General features: G+C 33.3%; 1 protein-coding gene across 1 annotated transcript in view; it reads right to left on the bottom strand.

The window, feature by feature from the left end:
• Positions 1-15,535, bottom strand: part of LOC123677487 (protein PALS2) — a 32,021-nt gene extending 16,486 nt beyond the window's left edge. The window contains exons 1-2 of the mRNA XM_045614035.1: positions 15,320-15,535; positions 9,488-9,609 (exon numbers count right to left, since the gene is read on the bottom strand). Coding sequence (XP_045469991.1) covers positions 9,488-9,609; positions 15,320-15,416 — 219 coding nt within the window. The 5' untranslated portion in view covers positions 15,417-15,535. The remainder of the gene's footprint in view (positions 1-9,487; positions 9,610-15,319) is intronic.
• Between the last annotated feature and the right edge of the window lie 3,545 nt (positions 15,536-19,080).

The following is a 19,080-nucleotide window of genomic DNA, read 5'->3' as shown; positions in this document are numbered from 1 at the left end:
GTTCTCAGTAAAAATATCGTTTTGACATCTGCCTATTGGAATTCAAGGTCGAAAATAATTCCAGCCTCCACAACTCAGGAGTATTAACTGTTGATAATTTTTTTTCTTCAAAACCGTGAATTTTATCGAAAAATTACAAGAGACCTAATTGGTTGAGAATTAATAAGTCTATCCAAAATTAATTTTCTTATTGTAAAATATGAATATAGAAACGGTTATTGCGAAATAAGATTGAGGGTTGGCTTTTTCTACCCCTTGGAATCATAAACAAACACCGCCAAACATTTTTTGAATTCCTCCTTGCCCGCATAAAATGTCAGCTTAATTTTAATTTCGTGGATTTCTTGGTTTTCGAGAAAAAAATTACAAACTACTTTTCGGGCTCCAACTTTAGTAACTGAGCAGGGGGTGCTCAAAAAAAAAGTTTATATAGAAGACCCACATTATTTTTTAACAAGGAATCACCACCTAAATTTTTTCACAACTATTCATATACACCTTGTATATTCCTGAACAATTATAAAGGGTTTTCCAATAAGATGTTTCACTTTGAATAGCCCGCTATCTACGCAGCTGTTACTTTCGAACCAGTTATCTTTTGACGTTTGACAAGTAAAAACTAAGGCATTACTAAAAATGGAACGATACATGCTTCAACATCGCAATGAAATTGTTCAAATTCATTACAAAGATGGTGAAAATTAGGCAGTCACAGTTCGCAGAACTAAAGCACTTATGAGTCATCGTGAAGCACCTTCTTGGCCTGCAATTGTGAAACTGAAATTCAAAGCTATTGGGACAAGCTAGTGATGTGTGAACTCGAAAACGTGTGCGTAGCCCAAGAACAACTGAGAATATAGCACCTTTCGTTGATCTTGAGAATTAGGCATTCCACAAACAATATTACAGCGTATGTTGCTTAAAAACCAGTGCCCCCTATTGGCTACCTGGACCATTTAATAGTGATTTAAAATATTTATCCGACATTAAATTTTAATGAACGTTCCTGCAACTAGGTATATAAGTTTTAAATGATAAACAATTTCAATTTTTCAATTCTATAAGGATTCGTTTAGAAACTCGAGAAATTAATCCTTTTCAACCATCACTTACAAAGGTTTTTAACATTGAAAACAACGAAATACAGACATTTTTTAAAAGATTTATTAATTGAATTTGTCAAACCTTCAAAAAAAGAGTGTTTTTCAAGATGTTACATGAAAAAATCAGTTTTCTCAATCTCAGTCCAGAGCTGCGCTATCGACAAGTTCCTAAAATTTCCATTAAAATCCATAGAGTTATGACGATTGGAAATTTTCGTTAAAAATGAAACAGCATGTATCTCTCAAATGAATAGACTTAGGATATAATTTCGAACAACTATTCTCTAAAACGTCTTGCATCTTCATTTTAAGTCTGTACAGGGTGGGCAAATTTCGATGTTTAATCTTTTAAACCAGAGGAGACTTACAAAATCTGAAACCTCATTCTCGTTCTCTTTTTCTGAGAAACTAACAAGAGTAGTATTCATTTTTGGCCACCTCCTTTTGTTTTCGAGTTATAAGCAAAAATTAGAAAAATGACGATATCGAAAAAGATATATATCTCCGCTAATACTGATGATGTACAGGGTGGGCAAATTTCGATGTTTTAGCACTACAACTTTTGAACCAGAGGAGATAGACAAAATCTGATACCCACTTCTCGATCTCTTTTTCTGAGAAACTAAAAAGGGTAGTTTTCGTTTTTGGCCACCATCTTTTGTTTTCGAGTTATAAGCGAAAATTGGAAAAATGGCGAAATCGAAAAACAGTTATATCTCCGCTAATACTCATGATAGAGCTCTGAAATTAAAACATTATACAGGCACTTTTTTACGTAGAATCCAGTGGCGTGCTCGTATTTTCAAAAGAGTTTTTAATTACGAAGCTATGACCCAAAGTTATGTTTTTTTAAATGGGAACACTAGATTTTTGTGCCATTTTCTGAAAGCTTAATTTTTCCTAATTTCAAAAATATATAACATCATATGATTCGGATCAATATAAATAATAGAAAATGGCCAAAAACCTCTTTTCACCTAAGAGTCTCAATATTTCTATGGTTTCAACTGTTGATGAACACAGAAAAATTGAGCTTTCTATAACAAGAGCAGTGTCCTTCCGTCAATCTGATTATTTCTATGCTTTTCACTTATTTCTACAAAATTCGAATCTAGATATGTTTTATAAATTTTTTATCTAAAAATTGATTTGGAAATAACGGAGAAACCACAAGATCGAATTTTTCAATCGAAAGAGTTGTAATGAGATGCATGTATCAGGAGATTATTTACATAGGTCTCCAGAATCAATACGCACAAGTACCAATCCATTTTAAACAGCATATGAAACAATGCATATCTGATTGAACTCAACATTTTAATTACGAAGGGACAAACAAGAAATAATATTTCACCTAATAATGACAACAATTGCACAATGCACCGTCGACACCTCTTCTCGATATTTCAATAGATGAATATTTGAAACTGTGTTCAAGCTACCTAGGAACCTTTTTCCAAGTTCGTTTATCTTTTCGAAACTATTTGTATAAAATAAATATAGATTCGAATTTTGTAGAAATAAGTGAAAAGCATAGAAATAATCAGATTGACGGAAGGACACTGCTCTTGTTATAGGAAGGCTCATCAACAGTTGAAACCATAGAAATATTGAGACTCTTAGGTGAAAAGAGGTTTTTGGCCATTTTCTTTTATTTATATTGATCCGAATCATATGATGTTATATATTTTTCAAATCAGGAAAAATTAAGCTTTCAGAAAATGGCACAAAAACCTAGTGTTTCCATTTAAAAAAACATAACTTTGGGTCATAGCTTCGTAATTAAAAACCCTTTTGGAAATATGAGCACGCCACTGGATTCTACGTAAAAAAGTGCCTGTATAATGTTTTAATTTCAGAGCTCTATCATCAGTATTGTAGTGCTAAAACATCGAAATTTGCCCACCCTGTACAGTATTAGCAGAGATATATATTTTTTCCATATCGCCATTTTTCCAATTTTTGCTTATAACTCGAAAACAAAAGGAGGTACTGATGATGTACAGGGTGGGCAAATTTCGATGTTATAGCAGATTTTGTCTATCTCCTCTGGTTTAAAAGTTGTAGTGCTAAAACATCGAAATTTGTCCACCATGTACAGTTATTCCGGAAAAACCCTTATATATTATTGGAATATTTTCCCAACCTGATGAACATAAAATACAATTTATCATTTGTATCATAAACCTCAATATCATTCGACATAAATGCACAAAGACTACTATTCACTTGGTCAACTGCGGTCACACATTAATTGAATAAAATGAGTCAGAATGAATGAATTCAAGCTCTATACGTGCAGAGGTGAAGCAAATTGCTCCTACGACACGTAAGACGATGTCGGGTCTCTATTAACGTTAATTATTGAAATTTTGAAGTACTCAGAGAACGATTAAATTAAGTGGTGATTCAAAAATGAGCACGAGCTACAATTATTTCCCATTTAAGCCTTATGTCCATTCCTACATTTTCGAATTCAGATTTAAAAATTGATTGTGCAATGAGTATCTACGCAGTCTACGCTTGAGGATTTACAATGGCAAAACCTTGCGTTTGCTGACTATTCAAAAAAAAAAGTTCAAATGATTTGGAGTTGAACTGTCCATCAACACTTAAAACTTTTAATAGATCGATAATTTAACTGGTCTTCTGAATATCAAGAGAATCGCCCAGAGTATGTACAGGGTGTTTCACGTAAGCGGGTCACTGGATTTTGTGGCTTATCCTTCAAGGGAAATTGATAATATGTTATTGGAAGAACTATCGAATCTAGGCATGGAAAGTTATTGAGGAAACACTTTTTTCCAACGAAAATTTTTTTTTTAATATTCGACTGGTTTCAAAATAAGGTCTATTGACAATTTCTCATCAATTTTTTCTTCATTTGAACTTCGAATATACTATAGTTTTATATTTATTTCAAGCTTTTCCATTAAAAATCAACCTTTAAGTTTTCATTCCGAATATAATAGAAGCCACTATCGTGGTTAAAGAATTAGAAGTAGAGAGAAATTATAATTATAATCGAGAATGAAAACTTCAAAATTTATTCAAATATTTATTGAACCACAGACACATGGATATTATTTCCGAATATGAAATCTGAATTCCTCAGGTTGATTTAAAATGGAATAGTTTGAAATAAATATAAAACTACCACTTTATTTACATATTCGGATTCAGAATCGATTGAGCATTCAGAAAATATGAAAAAATATTCTTGAGTATATTTTGCTGAAAAAAAATTCCGTGTTCTTGAAAAACGGGAGTTCAAATGAAGAAACAATTTGTGAGAAATTGTCTATAGACCTTCTTCTCTTGAAAACCAATCGAATTTCCAAAAAAGGTTTTTTTTTTGAAAAACGGTTTTTCCTCCATAAATTTCCATGTCTTGGTTCGATAGTTTTACCAATAACATATTTGGAAAAATACTATCATTGTAATAGGTCACTTTTCAATATTGCTCGAAGGAAAAGTCACAAAATCCAGTGACCCGCTTACGTGAAACACCCTGTACCATCAAACTATCGGCCGATAAGTTCAGTCTATATTGTGAAGCGTCTTTTAAGGTAAGATAAGTCAGTCAAGTAGAGAAAAAATTAGTAAATACACTTTTTTATTTTCTATGTTTTCACTACCAAAATAAATTTTTCGTATATATAAATTTCTTTCAATCATGCTCAACTACCAATTAGTAACGGCTAAAACAGATCAATTTTTAGTAAATACTCCATATCAATACGTCCGAACTAGCAAAATTTTGAAAGTTTTACGTAATCTTTAAAAAATATTTTATGACGTAGCTAAGCAGGTGAATTTTGAATTCTCATTTTATATGTGCTTCTTATTAACAAACAAGATCTTTTAAAAATATATTGAACTTTTTCACTATCTACCATATTTTTAAGATAGCTACATTCATATCCTGATCTTTCCTAAAAATGCTTGAATTTCGGATGAAATATGCCTGATAGTTTCTGAGAAATTAGACTCATTCCATTATAACTTATGATTATACCTAACTCAACCGCATTGAGGATTACACCTCCTAATGAAAAAAAGGCTTCTTGAAAACAAGGTCATTCTACAAAAAAATGTATAAGTAATGAATGCTTCAATGGAACTTTTATTCAAAATTCTAACTCTGAAATTAGGAGTAGAATAAATAATCTATTGAGTTAGCGTCATTCAACATAATATCGAACCTTTCAAGAAAACGATTTTTGTTGCAAATTTTATGAATCTAGTTTTTATTGTTCTCGCTTTTAAGTATCTACACATTTCAAGACATAAACTTTGAAACTTTTGAGTGAGTGGAAAATATTTCTACTTGAACGATTCTTAACGTTTGTTTTAATATTAGAATTCAAATAAATCAGAAAATAACGAATAAATTACCAGACGTGAAGAAATTTCCAGACAACAATTCTCAGCAAACACTCTAGTATTCAATTACAAACGAAACTAACTTTCCATTTGAGGAATCACGAATTTACTCCAAATGATCGTTTAGTAATAATTTCTTAATGATTTGGCTGATTTAACATCGAGTGAAATCAACCATTTCTAGAATACCAGCAATGCTTCTCAATTTTTTAAGGAAATCTTGAAAAGAGACCGATTTGTTGAAAAAAAAATTCAAAGGGATTTAATTCAGACATGTTTGTATTCACGATCGTTGTTGATGGGTTCCATCACCAACACCTTACAGGTGTGGCCCACCTCCGGGAAGCAAGAATCCATGAGCAACAACAACGAAAATTAAAAAAAAAATGTTATAAAACAGTACTTCTTATAGAAAAAAAATAAGATATTCACCTGTTACGAGAAGGTAACGCCAAATTTAAATCTCCAAAATGGAAATCGTGTAAAATGACGTCACTGCATCAACATCCACTAACAGGTTGACAACACAACAACTAGACAACACCTGAACCGATTAAAAAATTGAAACCGGACGGCTTGAGGGGAACACAGAACAGTTTCATTCGAAAGGGTTTCGCTAATTCTGGATCGATGGACGCTGAAATAAGGTTTCGTTACAAACAAAAGAGACCCGTCGCGGCTATGTAACTTTCTTGATTGGCTTTGATACTACGCTCCATTCGACGGTTGCTTGTACCAATGGTTCTAGAATGGTGATGTGTGAAAGGTGGAAACTGGAAACAAAGGTTCCCATGGTAGGGGGGCCAGTAGGTAGAGTGACTTTGGATTTGATAGCGCGTCAGGTACGCCAGTGGAGTTCTATCGCGACAGGTGTATCAAATGACCATCCCCAACTGAAAAGGATGTTTCAACCGAATTCTTGATGATGATGGTACGAGAGACTTTCAACGACGTTATCTAATCTCGTAGGGGTATACGTTTTCAGGGTGTTCCGCCATTGACGAGACGCTCTATTTCGCTGAATTTTTTTTCACACAGTATCATTAGGCTCCATTAAATACACAGGGTGTACCAAAAAAGTATAAAAGACCTAACATATGTGTTTTCTTATGGACCATCTTGTTTTTATTGAATTTTCAGATAATATGGAATGAACCAATGTTTGTTTCAAGTTTCATATTCTTGAAACGTTTTTGAGATATTCAAATTTTTTATGAATTTTTCAAATGAGATTTGGAAAGTGAATTCTAGGAGAATGCAGGTAGGTACTGACTTTTTGATAGTATAATTGAGAACTCAACTGGGTGTTTAGAGTGAGACTTGAAACTGTTCATTGATGACTCATTCAAACATTAATATTGGGCTTAGTACAAAAGGCACACCCTATATTTTATTTTCTCATTTGGTGGAGAATTTTTCGAAAATAATAAAATTTGTTACCTGATAAAAAATAAAATACTCATTTTGAACACCCTCTAGAGTTTTTAATGATTATCATTACCTACCTGCGATATTCTAGTATTCACTTCCAAAGCCAAAGCCAAAGATAATTTGAATAATTTCAAATTTTCCAAAAACCATTCAAATTATAAAAAATCGAAATATTTTAAGAACGATGAGTTTCAAGTATATGAAGCTTCGAGCAAACCTGGGTTTATTTATTGCAAGCAATCTGAAAATTTAATAAAACCAGGATGTTCAATAATAACTCTGTCTGAAAATATTTTAAATAATATTTCAGTAAGAACAATTGAAATTTCGCATGTAGATTTATAATGATGATTTCAAACTAGATGCAAAATTTCATATTGTACACCTCACCAAATCCATAAAAAAAAAAGCAGTATATCGGAATTTCGGAACAACTAACAACAGATCAGACCAGATAGAAATTTAGTTTGTGTACGTAACATTATCACTCATATTCATGCCAAATTTCAGGTTTACCTATATAATCAAAAATAAAAATTCTTGATAATCAAAATTGATTCCTCGCATAACACTTGGTGAAAGATATCTTCAATATTAATAAAAGAAAATAAAGTCAAGTGCTTTATTTTATTTTCTTTTATCAATATAAAATAAAAATTTCAAGCTTCGTGCAAAATTTCAAGCTGACCACATCATCAGAATTTATAGAAAATTTAATAAGAATGTGGAAAAGGAATACATTTCATATACATATGTAGGTATAATATGTATTTAGGCATACAGTTATTTGCAAGACCGTAGCTAGAAAAAAATTTCGAGGGGGGTCCACTGAATTGAGCTCTAGAAAAATATTGTTTATGACCAATAATTGTACAATAATAGAATTTATACACGGTATCCCTACATTGGAGGTTTAAAAAATGAGAGATTCCTTGTATAATTTTAAGAAAAAAAGTCCTTTAAACATGGGTCAGCAAATGCTTTGATTTCGATATACAGGGTGTTTCTTGTAGTTCTACTTCTCAGAGATGATCCTACAAGTTTATCGAATCTCTATTGATCTTCGCTACAGAATAGGTAATAAGAACCAAAACTTATAATAATAATAAAAATATTTATTAAATCCCTTCTGACATAAATATGTATAGGATATACGTCTACAGAAAAACAAATGAAAAAGAAAAATTAATTCTATGAGCATTGATGAGATCAAAAATCAAACAAAACATCTGCATCTCTCTATAATTAATCTATTCATCACAGCTTACTTACTGGATCTTTACAATAATTTGGATTTTCCTGTAGATTACTAGAAAGTTGTTTGAATTTTTTTTTCTCGAAATCGATAGCAGATACGACAAAACTATGAAACACCAAGAAGTTCACTCCTGGATCAAAGATTCTTTTTACATTTTTCTAAACTACCACTACTCTACCAAAAAGGAGTTCTGGAGGAAAGATAAAATATCACCCTGTAAATTAGCATTCAAAATTAGCATATCACAAGATGATAACTTTGAATTGAAATTTATATTCCAAATTTAAGTTGAATATCTTGTGAAGAGAAGGTGCTATGAGAAAAAAACTTGAGAAAAATTAAACGCTTTTACTCCAAAACAAAGCGTTTGCGAGCCCATATTTATATTTTTACCTCCCTTAGGAACACCCTGTATACTGGGGTATTTCTTTTTATTGAGGAAGTCAAACAATCTAAAAAGAAACATCTTACGGAAAAATGTTTCGAATAAAAGGTTGATGGTTTTGAGGGGGAATGCCGATCTTCTTACATTTAATTCCCCCTTGTGTGGGGTATAGGGGTCAACTTTTAAATTTCAAATGGAAACACCTATTTTTATCGCAGATTCCTATTTGACGGCAAAAAATACATAAGTATTATATGAACAATTTTTCACGAATCGTCACTCTATTCGAGTTCAAATTTTCCGTCTGGACGATTTTAACGTAGCCGTTCCTTTGATTATTAACATGGAATTCGGACGTTTTCTGCTGAAATTTTTCATAACTTATACTGTCATTCGTCATTGATCATTTGAAAATGATTCAATTCGAAAAAATCACCTGGTATATATTCCATAAAACACATTTTATTTCATACATTGCGTTCGAGAAATATTCAATTTCTTATAAACCTTCGTCAGTAAAATATACCAAATGACCATATGAATTAAGAAAAACCTCTGAATATACAATAAAATGAAAGATTCAATTTGAAAAAGTTCAGAGTATTTTTCTGAAAAAATTTAGGGGGGGAGTTGTGGTTCCGGACCCCCCTTGGCTGCGGCCTTGGTACTTTGGTCTCCTCACTCCAAGTCAGAGCTATTCTCGAATTTGCAAACTAATCTTTGAAAATTGAAGAATTTGATTCAGTATTTCTAATGATAAATCTATCAATGAAAGGATTTTTTCTTCTATTCATTTTTTTTAAGTTAAGTGCAAAATCGACTGGTCCATAGTATCAGAGTTATGACATTCTGTGACATCAAATTTAATTTGAATTCTTAGGTAATGTTTGAAAATATTTCATACAAAATGTGAACTGAACTCACCTTCACGATGTTTCTCAATATAGGACTATCCATAAGTCCTTTTAAAAATATCAAATCATTTTCAGCCATGCCATCGGTACAATTTGCTTCTGTTAAGTTTTTTCTTACATGGTTTAAGGCATCTGAAAAGGAAATTCATATGTTCAATGAATCATTATGCAAACTGGATATATCTAGTCGATTTTTCCATATGTATTCGTTTTTTGCATGAAGGGCACAGTCACCGTGTTTATTCTTTTCCCTACAGAAACTTGACACCCTTTATATGGTATGTTTGTAATTGCTCACCACACTGCCAATGCTCAGTTATAGCAAGGAAATCTGTATTTTTTTCATTCACAAACTCAAGGGACCTTATCTTTCACGTGCCCCCAAAAAAAAGTCTAAAGGTGTTAAATCACAAGATCTCTGTGGCCAATTGTAATTACAGCTTCGAGGAAAAATAATAAACATTTCTTGCGAAATAGCTAATCTTTCGTTTTTTGTGTGACACGAAGCACCGTCTTGTTGCCTCTGTCATTAAGCAAAATGTAGTGTAATGTCTTTTGTGGAATGCGTAAATCTCAAGATCGACGAGCAATCGACAAACCTGGGTTATCGTCAACGGAACAGCAATAATCTCAATTTTTCTTGATCGACAACACAGTTTCGATTCTTCACATCACTCATTTGTCCTAATAGCTCACATTTTTGCAGTTTCAGTATTACCAGCCGAAAAGGTGTTTCGCGAAGACCCAAAAGTACTATAGTTTTACGAACTATAACTGCAAAATTTTCACCATTTCTGTACTCAATTTTAACAATTTCAGTGCGTTGTTGAAGCATGTATCGTTCTAATTTTGGTAATGGCGTAGTTTTTACTCGTCAAATTTCAAAAGATGACAATTTTAAAATTGACAGCTACCCAGATAGGGGGCTATTCAAAATGATAACTCTTTTTAGAAAACTATTCCTAATATCACTCATCACAACATTCTTCGGGTAATAGTTTCGGAGTTGAAAATTACAAAGAAAGCACCCAGATTCAAAATCCACAACATTATATGCAATATTAGAATTTTTTAATGATTTTACATATATTTTGAGAAAGAAGGAAATAATCAACCATTTTCTAAATAGATTAGAAAATTAGAAAATTCATGCAAATCAAAGATCTACGGATATTTACACCGATTTTCTTAGGAAGCCATATACAATCTAGAAATAAATTCATTTCACTGTGAATTAAAATAAACCAACTTTGAGAGATAGCGAATAAATCAGTCAATGGACCATCTAGATACCTTCAATTGACGTCACGGATAATTTACCGTGAAAGAGGTATGACGCTATTACATCATCATAGGGGATCGACTGGCAATATAGGAACGTATGTGGACCTTGAAATGAAATATTTCATCCAGAAACTGCAATGGCGTTAACGTACTTTTCTATTCCCCAATAAAAATTGATTTATTTTCACATATTCCTACATGAAAAAGGGTTTTCCAATGAAAGGTTTCATTATGATATTGAAAAAAACGAGTATATTTAACGCCATTACTAAAAATGGAATAATACACGCTTCAGCAACGAATTAAAATTGTTAAAGTTCACCATAAATATGGAGGAAATTTTGCAGTTCGTAAAACTCAAGCACATTAGGTCGTCGTGAAACACCTTCTCAGCTGGCAATATTGAAACTGATGGAAAAATTTAAGCTGTGAGGAGAACTTAGTGATGTGAAGACTCGAAATCTTATATGTCGCTGAGAATATTGCTACTGTAACCCGTAGTGTTGAAGAAAACACAGGTTTATCGATTCCTCGTCGATTTTGGTAATTAGGCATTCTACAAATGACATTACACTGTCTTTTGCATAAAGACTTAGGTCTTAAAAGGGGTTTATACCATGTGGCATGCTCGTGATCTGCCAAAATCAAACTACTCCTCTTTGCTCAGCGGTTTTTGAGATCCCACCACTTTTTAGGATGATTTAAGCAATCTCAAACGTTTCTCTGATTTACCGTCTTTTTTTACCACATGCAACAATTCAAAATACGTTTTCACGTCTTTATTTTCAATTTTATAAAGACCGGATTTTTTGTAAAATATTTTTATGTGGAAACTCATGAAAAAATAAATGTTTGTTCGGAAAGTTAAATCATGCATACATTTGATATCCAATGAAAAATTCATCTAATTCTTTTTTTCTTCATTCCAAAAAAATTAATAAATGAAGAATGACGAACTCTTTAAAATAAAAACTTACTAATTTTTTAACTGATCGCTGAAACGGTATAGACCCCTCTTTTTTTTAGAGTTCAGTTGACACGAGAGCTGTTCGATCACCAGCAAGGTCATATCTTCGTTAATTGGGTCCATGAAATGCATCAAAATGATTCGGATTTTCCTGGCCCTCTTCTGATTTAACTCTTTAGACTTTTTTCTTTGGGGTCCCGTGAAAGATAAGGAATATGCCAATGCTCCACAATCGATTCAAGACCTCAAAGATAAAAAATTTGAAATTATCGAGGACATACAGCTGGAAATATGCAAATTGGGCATTGAGAATTTTATGAAGAGGATATGCTGCTGCAATCTGCCATTTGGCTGATGCCGTCTTCCATCGTTAAGAGGGAATACCACCACGTGACTGCACAGTTCAAAAAGAAATTATAGATTTTTTCCCTTACAACCACCGATTTTTGAGAGGTTTTCATATAATTGAACAATAATCTACATTGTAGAATGACAATATAATGATAATGATGATATGTTCAATGTGCAAAGCACTGATATATTTTTAAAATATTCGTGAAGAAAAAAATCCTACAAAAAATCATTATAAAAGAGGTCAAACTAAAATTTTTTGGAAAAAGATCGACCGTCGAAGAGTGCTGCCCTCTACTTATATGCTTCGTAAAGGAAAGAAAATGAAGTGAATGTACAACTTCATATACCGTACAAAGTTTGGTCATCGCAGAAGCGCCAAAGGGGCAATGAATGGGTACATAATGTTTGACTGACATGCGGAAAGCCCAGGGGCGGATACGGGGCGCAGGGGTCGCGCGCCCTTGGGCGATCATGCATGTTGAATAAATAGAAAAATGACTACCTTCTGTATAACTTTTATGTGAATTCGGTTCTGTGCGCAACCAACCACCTCACCCCTCTCTCCTGGAAAGCCAAGTGGTGGTAATCCCTCTTAATGGCATAGCTCTTTACAATGAAATAAACATGATTTGTCTTAAAATATATCTACTTCTTTTATATCAAATTGGAATATTTCATTAAAAAACCCTTCACTTCCTAATTCCATAGATGAATCATGAATCTAGCAGTTCTGGACGCGCCTGATCCGGCACATCAATTTAAAGCCCTGTACCAAACAAAATCCAGTTTCATTTCGTCTATTTTGACTGGTTCATAATTCACAAAACATAGGTACTCAAAAATATGGTGATTTAACATTGAAATGTAACTAATATATTTATTGTAAAAATTTTATCTCAAATAAAGATGTACTAAAGAGATATGAAGCAACATACAAATTTGCGAATGAAGGTGATGATAATAAAAAGTTTTTCTAGAAGCGTTCACAAATAAGGCAATATATTTCGTATTTCACAGAGGTGCAATTGTTATATAATTTGCCGTAAAATACTAGATTTGGGGAAAGAAATCCATAAAATATGCACCACATTTTGGTCAAAAAATAAACCAATCTTATCGGTCTCCACTGTATTCAATTACTTAACTGTAATAAGCACTTTCACATGTCACACAATATGAGTTGTAGTACATCCACATATAGTGTGTATTTCAGGGCCGGCGTTAGGATTGAAACAATGAAGCGATCGTTTCAGGCGCTTCTATTTGAGGGGTGGCAATTTGACCCAGTTAGCTGGTCGCCTTCTCATATTTAATCCTTGATTCTTGAAAATGACATGAGGTTATTTCTCTCCGCTGCGTTTGTCAACATTCCCTGCAATAAAAATCTCCAAACCGTCTTTACTATGCCACCTGAATAATAATTACACATGGCAGCCCAACCAATATTAACAGAATTCCCTATTATTAGGGATAAAATCATTATGTATTTCACAAAGACGAAATTTCAACATTACCTTCGCTTTCAAATTATTTGGAAACCGATGTTAATACTTCCGAATATGGAAAATTCTTGATTTTTCATTTTTGCATTCGAAACTGGTTACTATTAAATGCAGCGAAACACATGTTTGTAATCCCAATTAGTTTTCGAGGCAATACTGAAACTTTGCATGCCATACCTTCCTGTGGCGATGAGGAGGTCATGTTATTATTGATGCTTTTTCAGGAGAGGCGCCGAAAAAATCTTTGCCAAAATTACTCGCGCCTGCCCTGATCTATTTTATTCCATCACGCCAGCACCACAAAGACACTATCTAGAATATCTCAAAGAGGAAATGGCAAAAGAACAATAACACCGTCATTTGAAAAAAATTGATTCTAGGAAAATAAACTTTCAACAAGCCATACCCAATTTATTCATAACAATGTTCGAACATAACGTAATCTTCGAAAAATTGGCTACTTCTTTTCTAGCTAGAGCTTTATATTGCTACCGTAAAACATCAATTGAATAACCTCCTCATTAAATTTGTTGGTTCATTTAAAAGTAACCCTTCATTATACTTCATTATACCATACTTAAAATAATCCTTAAGGTGGGTAGAAGATTTGCTACTGAGAAGTGAGAGGCTTTATGTAGTCTGGTCAATTAAGTATAAAATAACTGTACATTTATGAAGTAATATTAAATCAAATGAGAAAGAAAAAAAAAATTATTCTACACAAGTTTCAAACCAGACAAATTTTGCGTGGAGATCTGTTTGTACCAAGGTTCCATAAAAAACACTTGAAGGAGAGCCTGTCATATTATGGTCCAAAATTTTATAACCTCCTCTCCCAAGAACTTAAACCTACAACCAACAACAAAGTAAACTTTTCAGATGTCATCTCCGAAATTATGTAATTGTTAATTCTGAAACATTCGAAGCCATCCTATCGGCATGAGATTTTTTGTTTTCTGTTTCTTTTTTTGCATTTCTTTGGCTTGTTATGCCTTTCAATTAGCAATCTATCTTTTTATTGTTTGTCTTTCAAAAAATGTATTGATTTTTTGTATAACTGGGGAGAATGTTCATCAGTTGTAGAAGCAGATAATGACAGCATACAAGCTTGCTTAGGCTGTATATTTCTGCAAGTGAAGTTTTCGACTGATGTATATTTATACCTATTGATGAATAAATTGAAATTGAAATTATGTGCTGTCTGCTCATATATCTGTCAAACTTTGTTTTTTTTTTTCATCGGCTTAACCACTGTTTCTTTTCCACTCCAACCTCTTCTATACATTGATGTTATTGCCTTCAGAAGATTATGGTCCACCTGCATAACCTGCTATCGCAGACAACCAAATCCAAGAAAATTCTTTCAAGTGATTGTCTGGGGGCTGTAATGCAGTTTGTTTGAGGGCTAGGTTCCATCAGAGTATTACTGTTTGATGTCTTAATTTTTCTAAATAATATCTAAATGTAAGTATTGAATGAGATATTAGTGCTAACAAATCTAAATGTTTTTCCCACAATATAGAAAAAACCACATTTCCTTATGGAGTCATTTTTTTAATTTTGGAAAGTAGCCTCTAAAATGTTTTGTTTTTTGTGGGTGTTAGCATTTGATTTCCTTGATGGTGTTTGAATTTGTAACTCTTAGTAAGATTGTCGTAAATTTTGCTTTGTATCTCGAATACTCTAGTTTATATTCAACCTATTTCATGATTGAAAAGATCCCATAATAACTCACCATCTTCTATTTCATTCTGACATAAATTGCTCTCATCTTTGCCATCCAATAACTTCCCTTTGTCTCCAGAAATATCTTCCTTACTTATCCACCCCATGCCTATATCTAACACCCTGCCACTACCACTTGTTTATCGAGAAGAGAACATGACGTAAGATTGAAAATTTGTTCTTTAAACGATCGATGTAGAAATTCAGACGTCGCGACGTCTCTAGGTGGCGTCTGCCGACATGACTGAACGTAATTCGCCTCTCCTAGTTTCGTTGCTATAGATACAGGTGATCCAGATTTGACGCTACCGCTCGACGGATGACGTCGCGACGTCATGGCTAGTACGATTACAAGAAATAATTGTTATCAATAGAAGACACAACTTGAGGAGTTTATCTAAGTTTGCATCAGCATGAAGCATGGAGATCTAGTTGACAGCTGGTTGACAAATTCATTAATTGGATGGAAAAATTAAATAACATCAACTAGAAATAGGTACTAAAGAAGAAATTTGTATTTCGTGCAAAAAAAAATTATTTTTTTAATCGTAGCAAAATGTTTTCGACTAGCTGCGGTTACCATCACAACTAGTGCAAAGCTCTCTGCTCTGATTAATTTTTTCACCAAATAAGATTTTCTTTTTCCGTGATTTTGATAATCGCTCAAATGATGAAGAAAAAATCACTTTTATATCTGAAAATAGGCTCACCAATCCCTTTGTTTGTAGATATTCCATACTTCTTTTTTCTGATCAAATATTTGGGACATGCGCACATTTATTTGATATTTCGACTCTTCAGAGCAAAATTCACTGTTGTACTTGAATTATATAGCCTTTTTTTTTATAACAAATCGAAATTAAATGAATAATACGGAATCTTATAACCAACACCTTGCAAATCTTCTAGGTTAAGAAAATAATCGATTTGAATTTATTTATAGCTCTAAAGCTATCATATAATTGATTCCTCCATATGAAATGAGAAGCATTTAACCATTGCATAAAGACTATGTAGTCATAACTTTTTCAGATATCGTACTCAAAAACTAAATAGGACAAATGGATACTATTAGGTATAATAAAAAATAATATAGGTACTATTCGTCCTCCGGATAATAGAATAATAGTGAATCAAATTGAAAGAACCCATAGGAAAAATCGACGCCACCGACGAATTGCTATCATTGTATAAAAACTATATATAGTCTTTATAACTTTTCAAGATACTCAAAAAGTGAATTTGGCCAAATGGTAATCTAACAGTAGGAAACTGTAGTAACTCTGTATGCCCAAGAGGTGGCGTTATGGACTTGACGTCACACTATAGTGCCGCCCCGGCGAATTTTTAAAGACCGCCGCATTGCTGCAGGGTCACCCCTCCACGATGGATTGAGAGGGTGTATTTGGCATAGGCCAGACATCACTATGTTGCCGAACTGATGATTCCACCAGTAATCTCAGAATGAAACAACGCAATCTCCAGAAAGAGATGATCTTAAATAATTCATCCTTCGGTTCATAAAATCTCGAATTTAATTAAATTCAAATCAAATTATCAAATTGAAAGAACACATAGGAAACATGTGTACCTCGTGTAGTTTGGAGGTTATGATGAAAATTTTTCAAAATGGAGTGCATGATATGATGTAAAATTTTATAGGGGGCGGATGAAACGTTACAACTGTTATTGGTGAATAGAAAGAAACTAAAAACACTCATTATAAGGCACCACCTAGATTGACAACAAACAAAGGAAGAAAAAAGAAAATCTACTATAATACCCCTACCGATTACTATATCTATGCCCATGAAATATAACAGATGACGACAAGAGGAGTATTGTTTGGTCTGCATGGAGAGCAATGGACTAGCTTCTAGCAGACAGGGAGACGATTGGATACAATGTTCGGGCTGACGAATCTGGGCCCACGAAGCTTGTACAGCTGAGGATTTGAATTATTTTTGCCATAACTTCTGAATCACACTGAAATTTTCTTTGTTCGCGAAGAATTTTTTGTTAGTTTTATTTCATTTTTTAAGAATGCCTTTTTTTTTGATATTTTGAATTTATGTAATTTTTTTATGTTATTCTTATTCTAAAAACATTTTTTAAGAATTTTTTCTATCTTAAGTTTAAGAATGAGACTGATGCTATAATAATATAAGGCTGTGATTTTAAATAAATAGATACACTGATAACAACATAATAATCTTCATATCTTAATATTACAATTGACCCCATCCACCGTTTCAACATCCCCAGATACGGGAATAGTAGAAACAATTTCCCAATTTTTTTAAATCACATCGGATGGCATATTAAAAGCATAAATAACAGCCTTAACCCAAACCTTTTAAAAGTAAAATAACTAAAGTTTCTTTTAAACGCATTTTCCAATACGTCAAGGTCGATATCTGGCTTTAGAGAGCTATTCGATAAAAAATAAATAGATACACCAATAACAACAAAATGATCTTCATTTCTTAATATTACAATTGACCCCATCCACCGTTTCAACAGCCCCAGGTACGGGGTTAGTAGAAAAAATAACCCAAGTTTTTCAAATCACATCGAATGACTTATTAAAAGCATAAATAACTGCCCAAACCCAAACCCTTTAAAAGTAAAATAACTAAAGTTCCTTTAAAACGCACTTTCCAATATGTCGAGGTCGAGATCTGGCTTAAGAGAGCCTTTCGATCAAAAATGTTTCAACGGACGCTGGTCTACCAGTGGCGACGCTTTAGGCATCAGCGATTTCGTGATCGCCAACGTCTTTGCGCCTCAGAGACATTGTCGCTTCAGAAAGCACCACATGAGAATGGGTCTACCAGAAAACAATGAGTGCAGATTCTGTGGGGAGGAAGAAACTCAATATCACTTGGTGACGGAATACCTCGCCATCAGTAGCCAACGCAAAATCTGCTTTGGACAAGAAACTTGTAGAAGTGAGGAAGTAGCCTCCTTGAGGCCATCCCAGATACTGGAATTAATTAATCTCTGGACGGGAAGGTCAGCTGTAGAATACGTTATGGCCAGAATAGCTCTGATGGGGGGCACAAAAGACCATTAGGTTACAGTGCAATGGAGCCCCTTAGAAATAAATCTAAATTTAGTTGCCTGGCAAAAATTCGAATATTTCCATACACGTGGGTTGAAATTATCCAGAGTACAAGAAAAATAGGCAATACAGCTATATCATCAATTATTTGAAAACTATTCCAAAAATGGATCTTCTTAGCTAACCAAAATAACTTATCCGGTTTTTCAAAATATTTTCATAGCAATCAGAATAACCGAATAACGCTCACAGTTCCAGTCAGTACAGACCTATTAGAAAAACACAATGAGCCAAGCGAGACTATCGGTGCTATCAGTTTTGTCAGTTGACCATATCCATTAGCAATCCGTGGCAGTTTTTTAAGCGTCATTAAGTTTGCAGTAATCTCTTATCACTATCGTTCAGTGTTGCCAGGTGATGGAATTTTTCTCCAGAACTAGGGAAAACCAATGTCGTTTGGGACCAGGAGAAAAACTTATTAACAAATTTTCCCATTACTTCAGACAATAAAAACAATATCGGTATAAGATCTGTCTATGAGTAACCCTCCTCGTTACCGTAATTACCGAGCATATCAGGAATTTCTCAAATAATAAACTGAATACAATATATTTAGTTCATTTCTAATGGTACTTTGGTTGTATACTCAGTAGTGCGCCCCTTTGTCATCTATATGCACTTTTATCATAGTGGACAAAAAACGAAGA

The sequence above is a fragment of the Harmonia axyridis genome, chromosome 4 (assembly GCF_914767665.1).
Source record: "Harmonia axyridis chromosome 4, icHarAxyr1.1, whole genome shotgun sequence".
Taxonomy (NCBI): domain Eukaryota; kingdom Metazoa; phylum Arthropoda; class Insecta; order Coleoptera; family Coccinellidae; genus Harmonia; species Harmonia axyridis.
The sequence above is the reverse complement of the archived record's forward strand: the minus strand, read 5'-3'. Positions and strand labels throughout refer to the sequence as shown.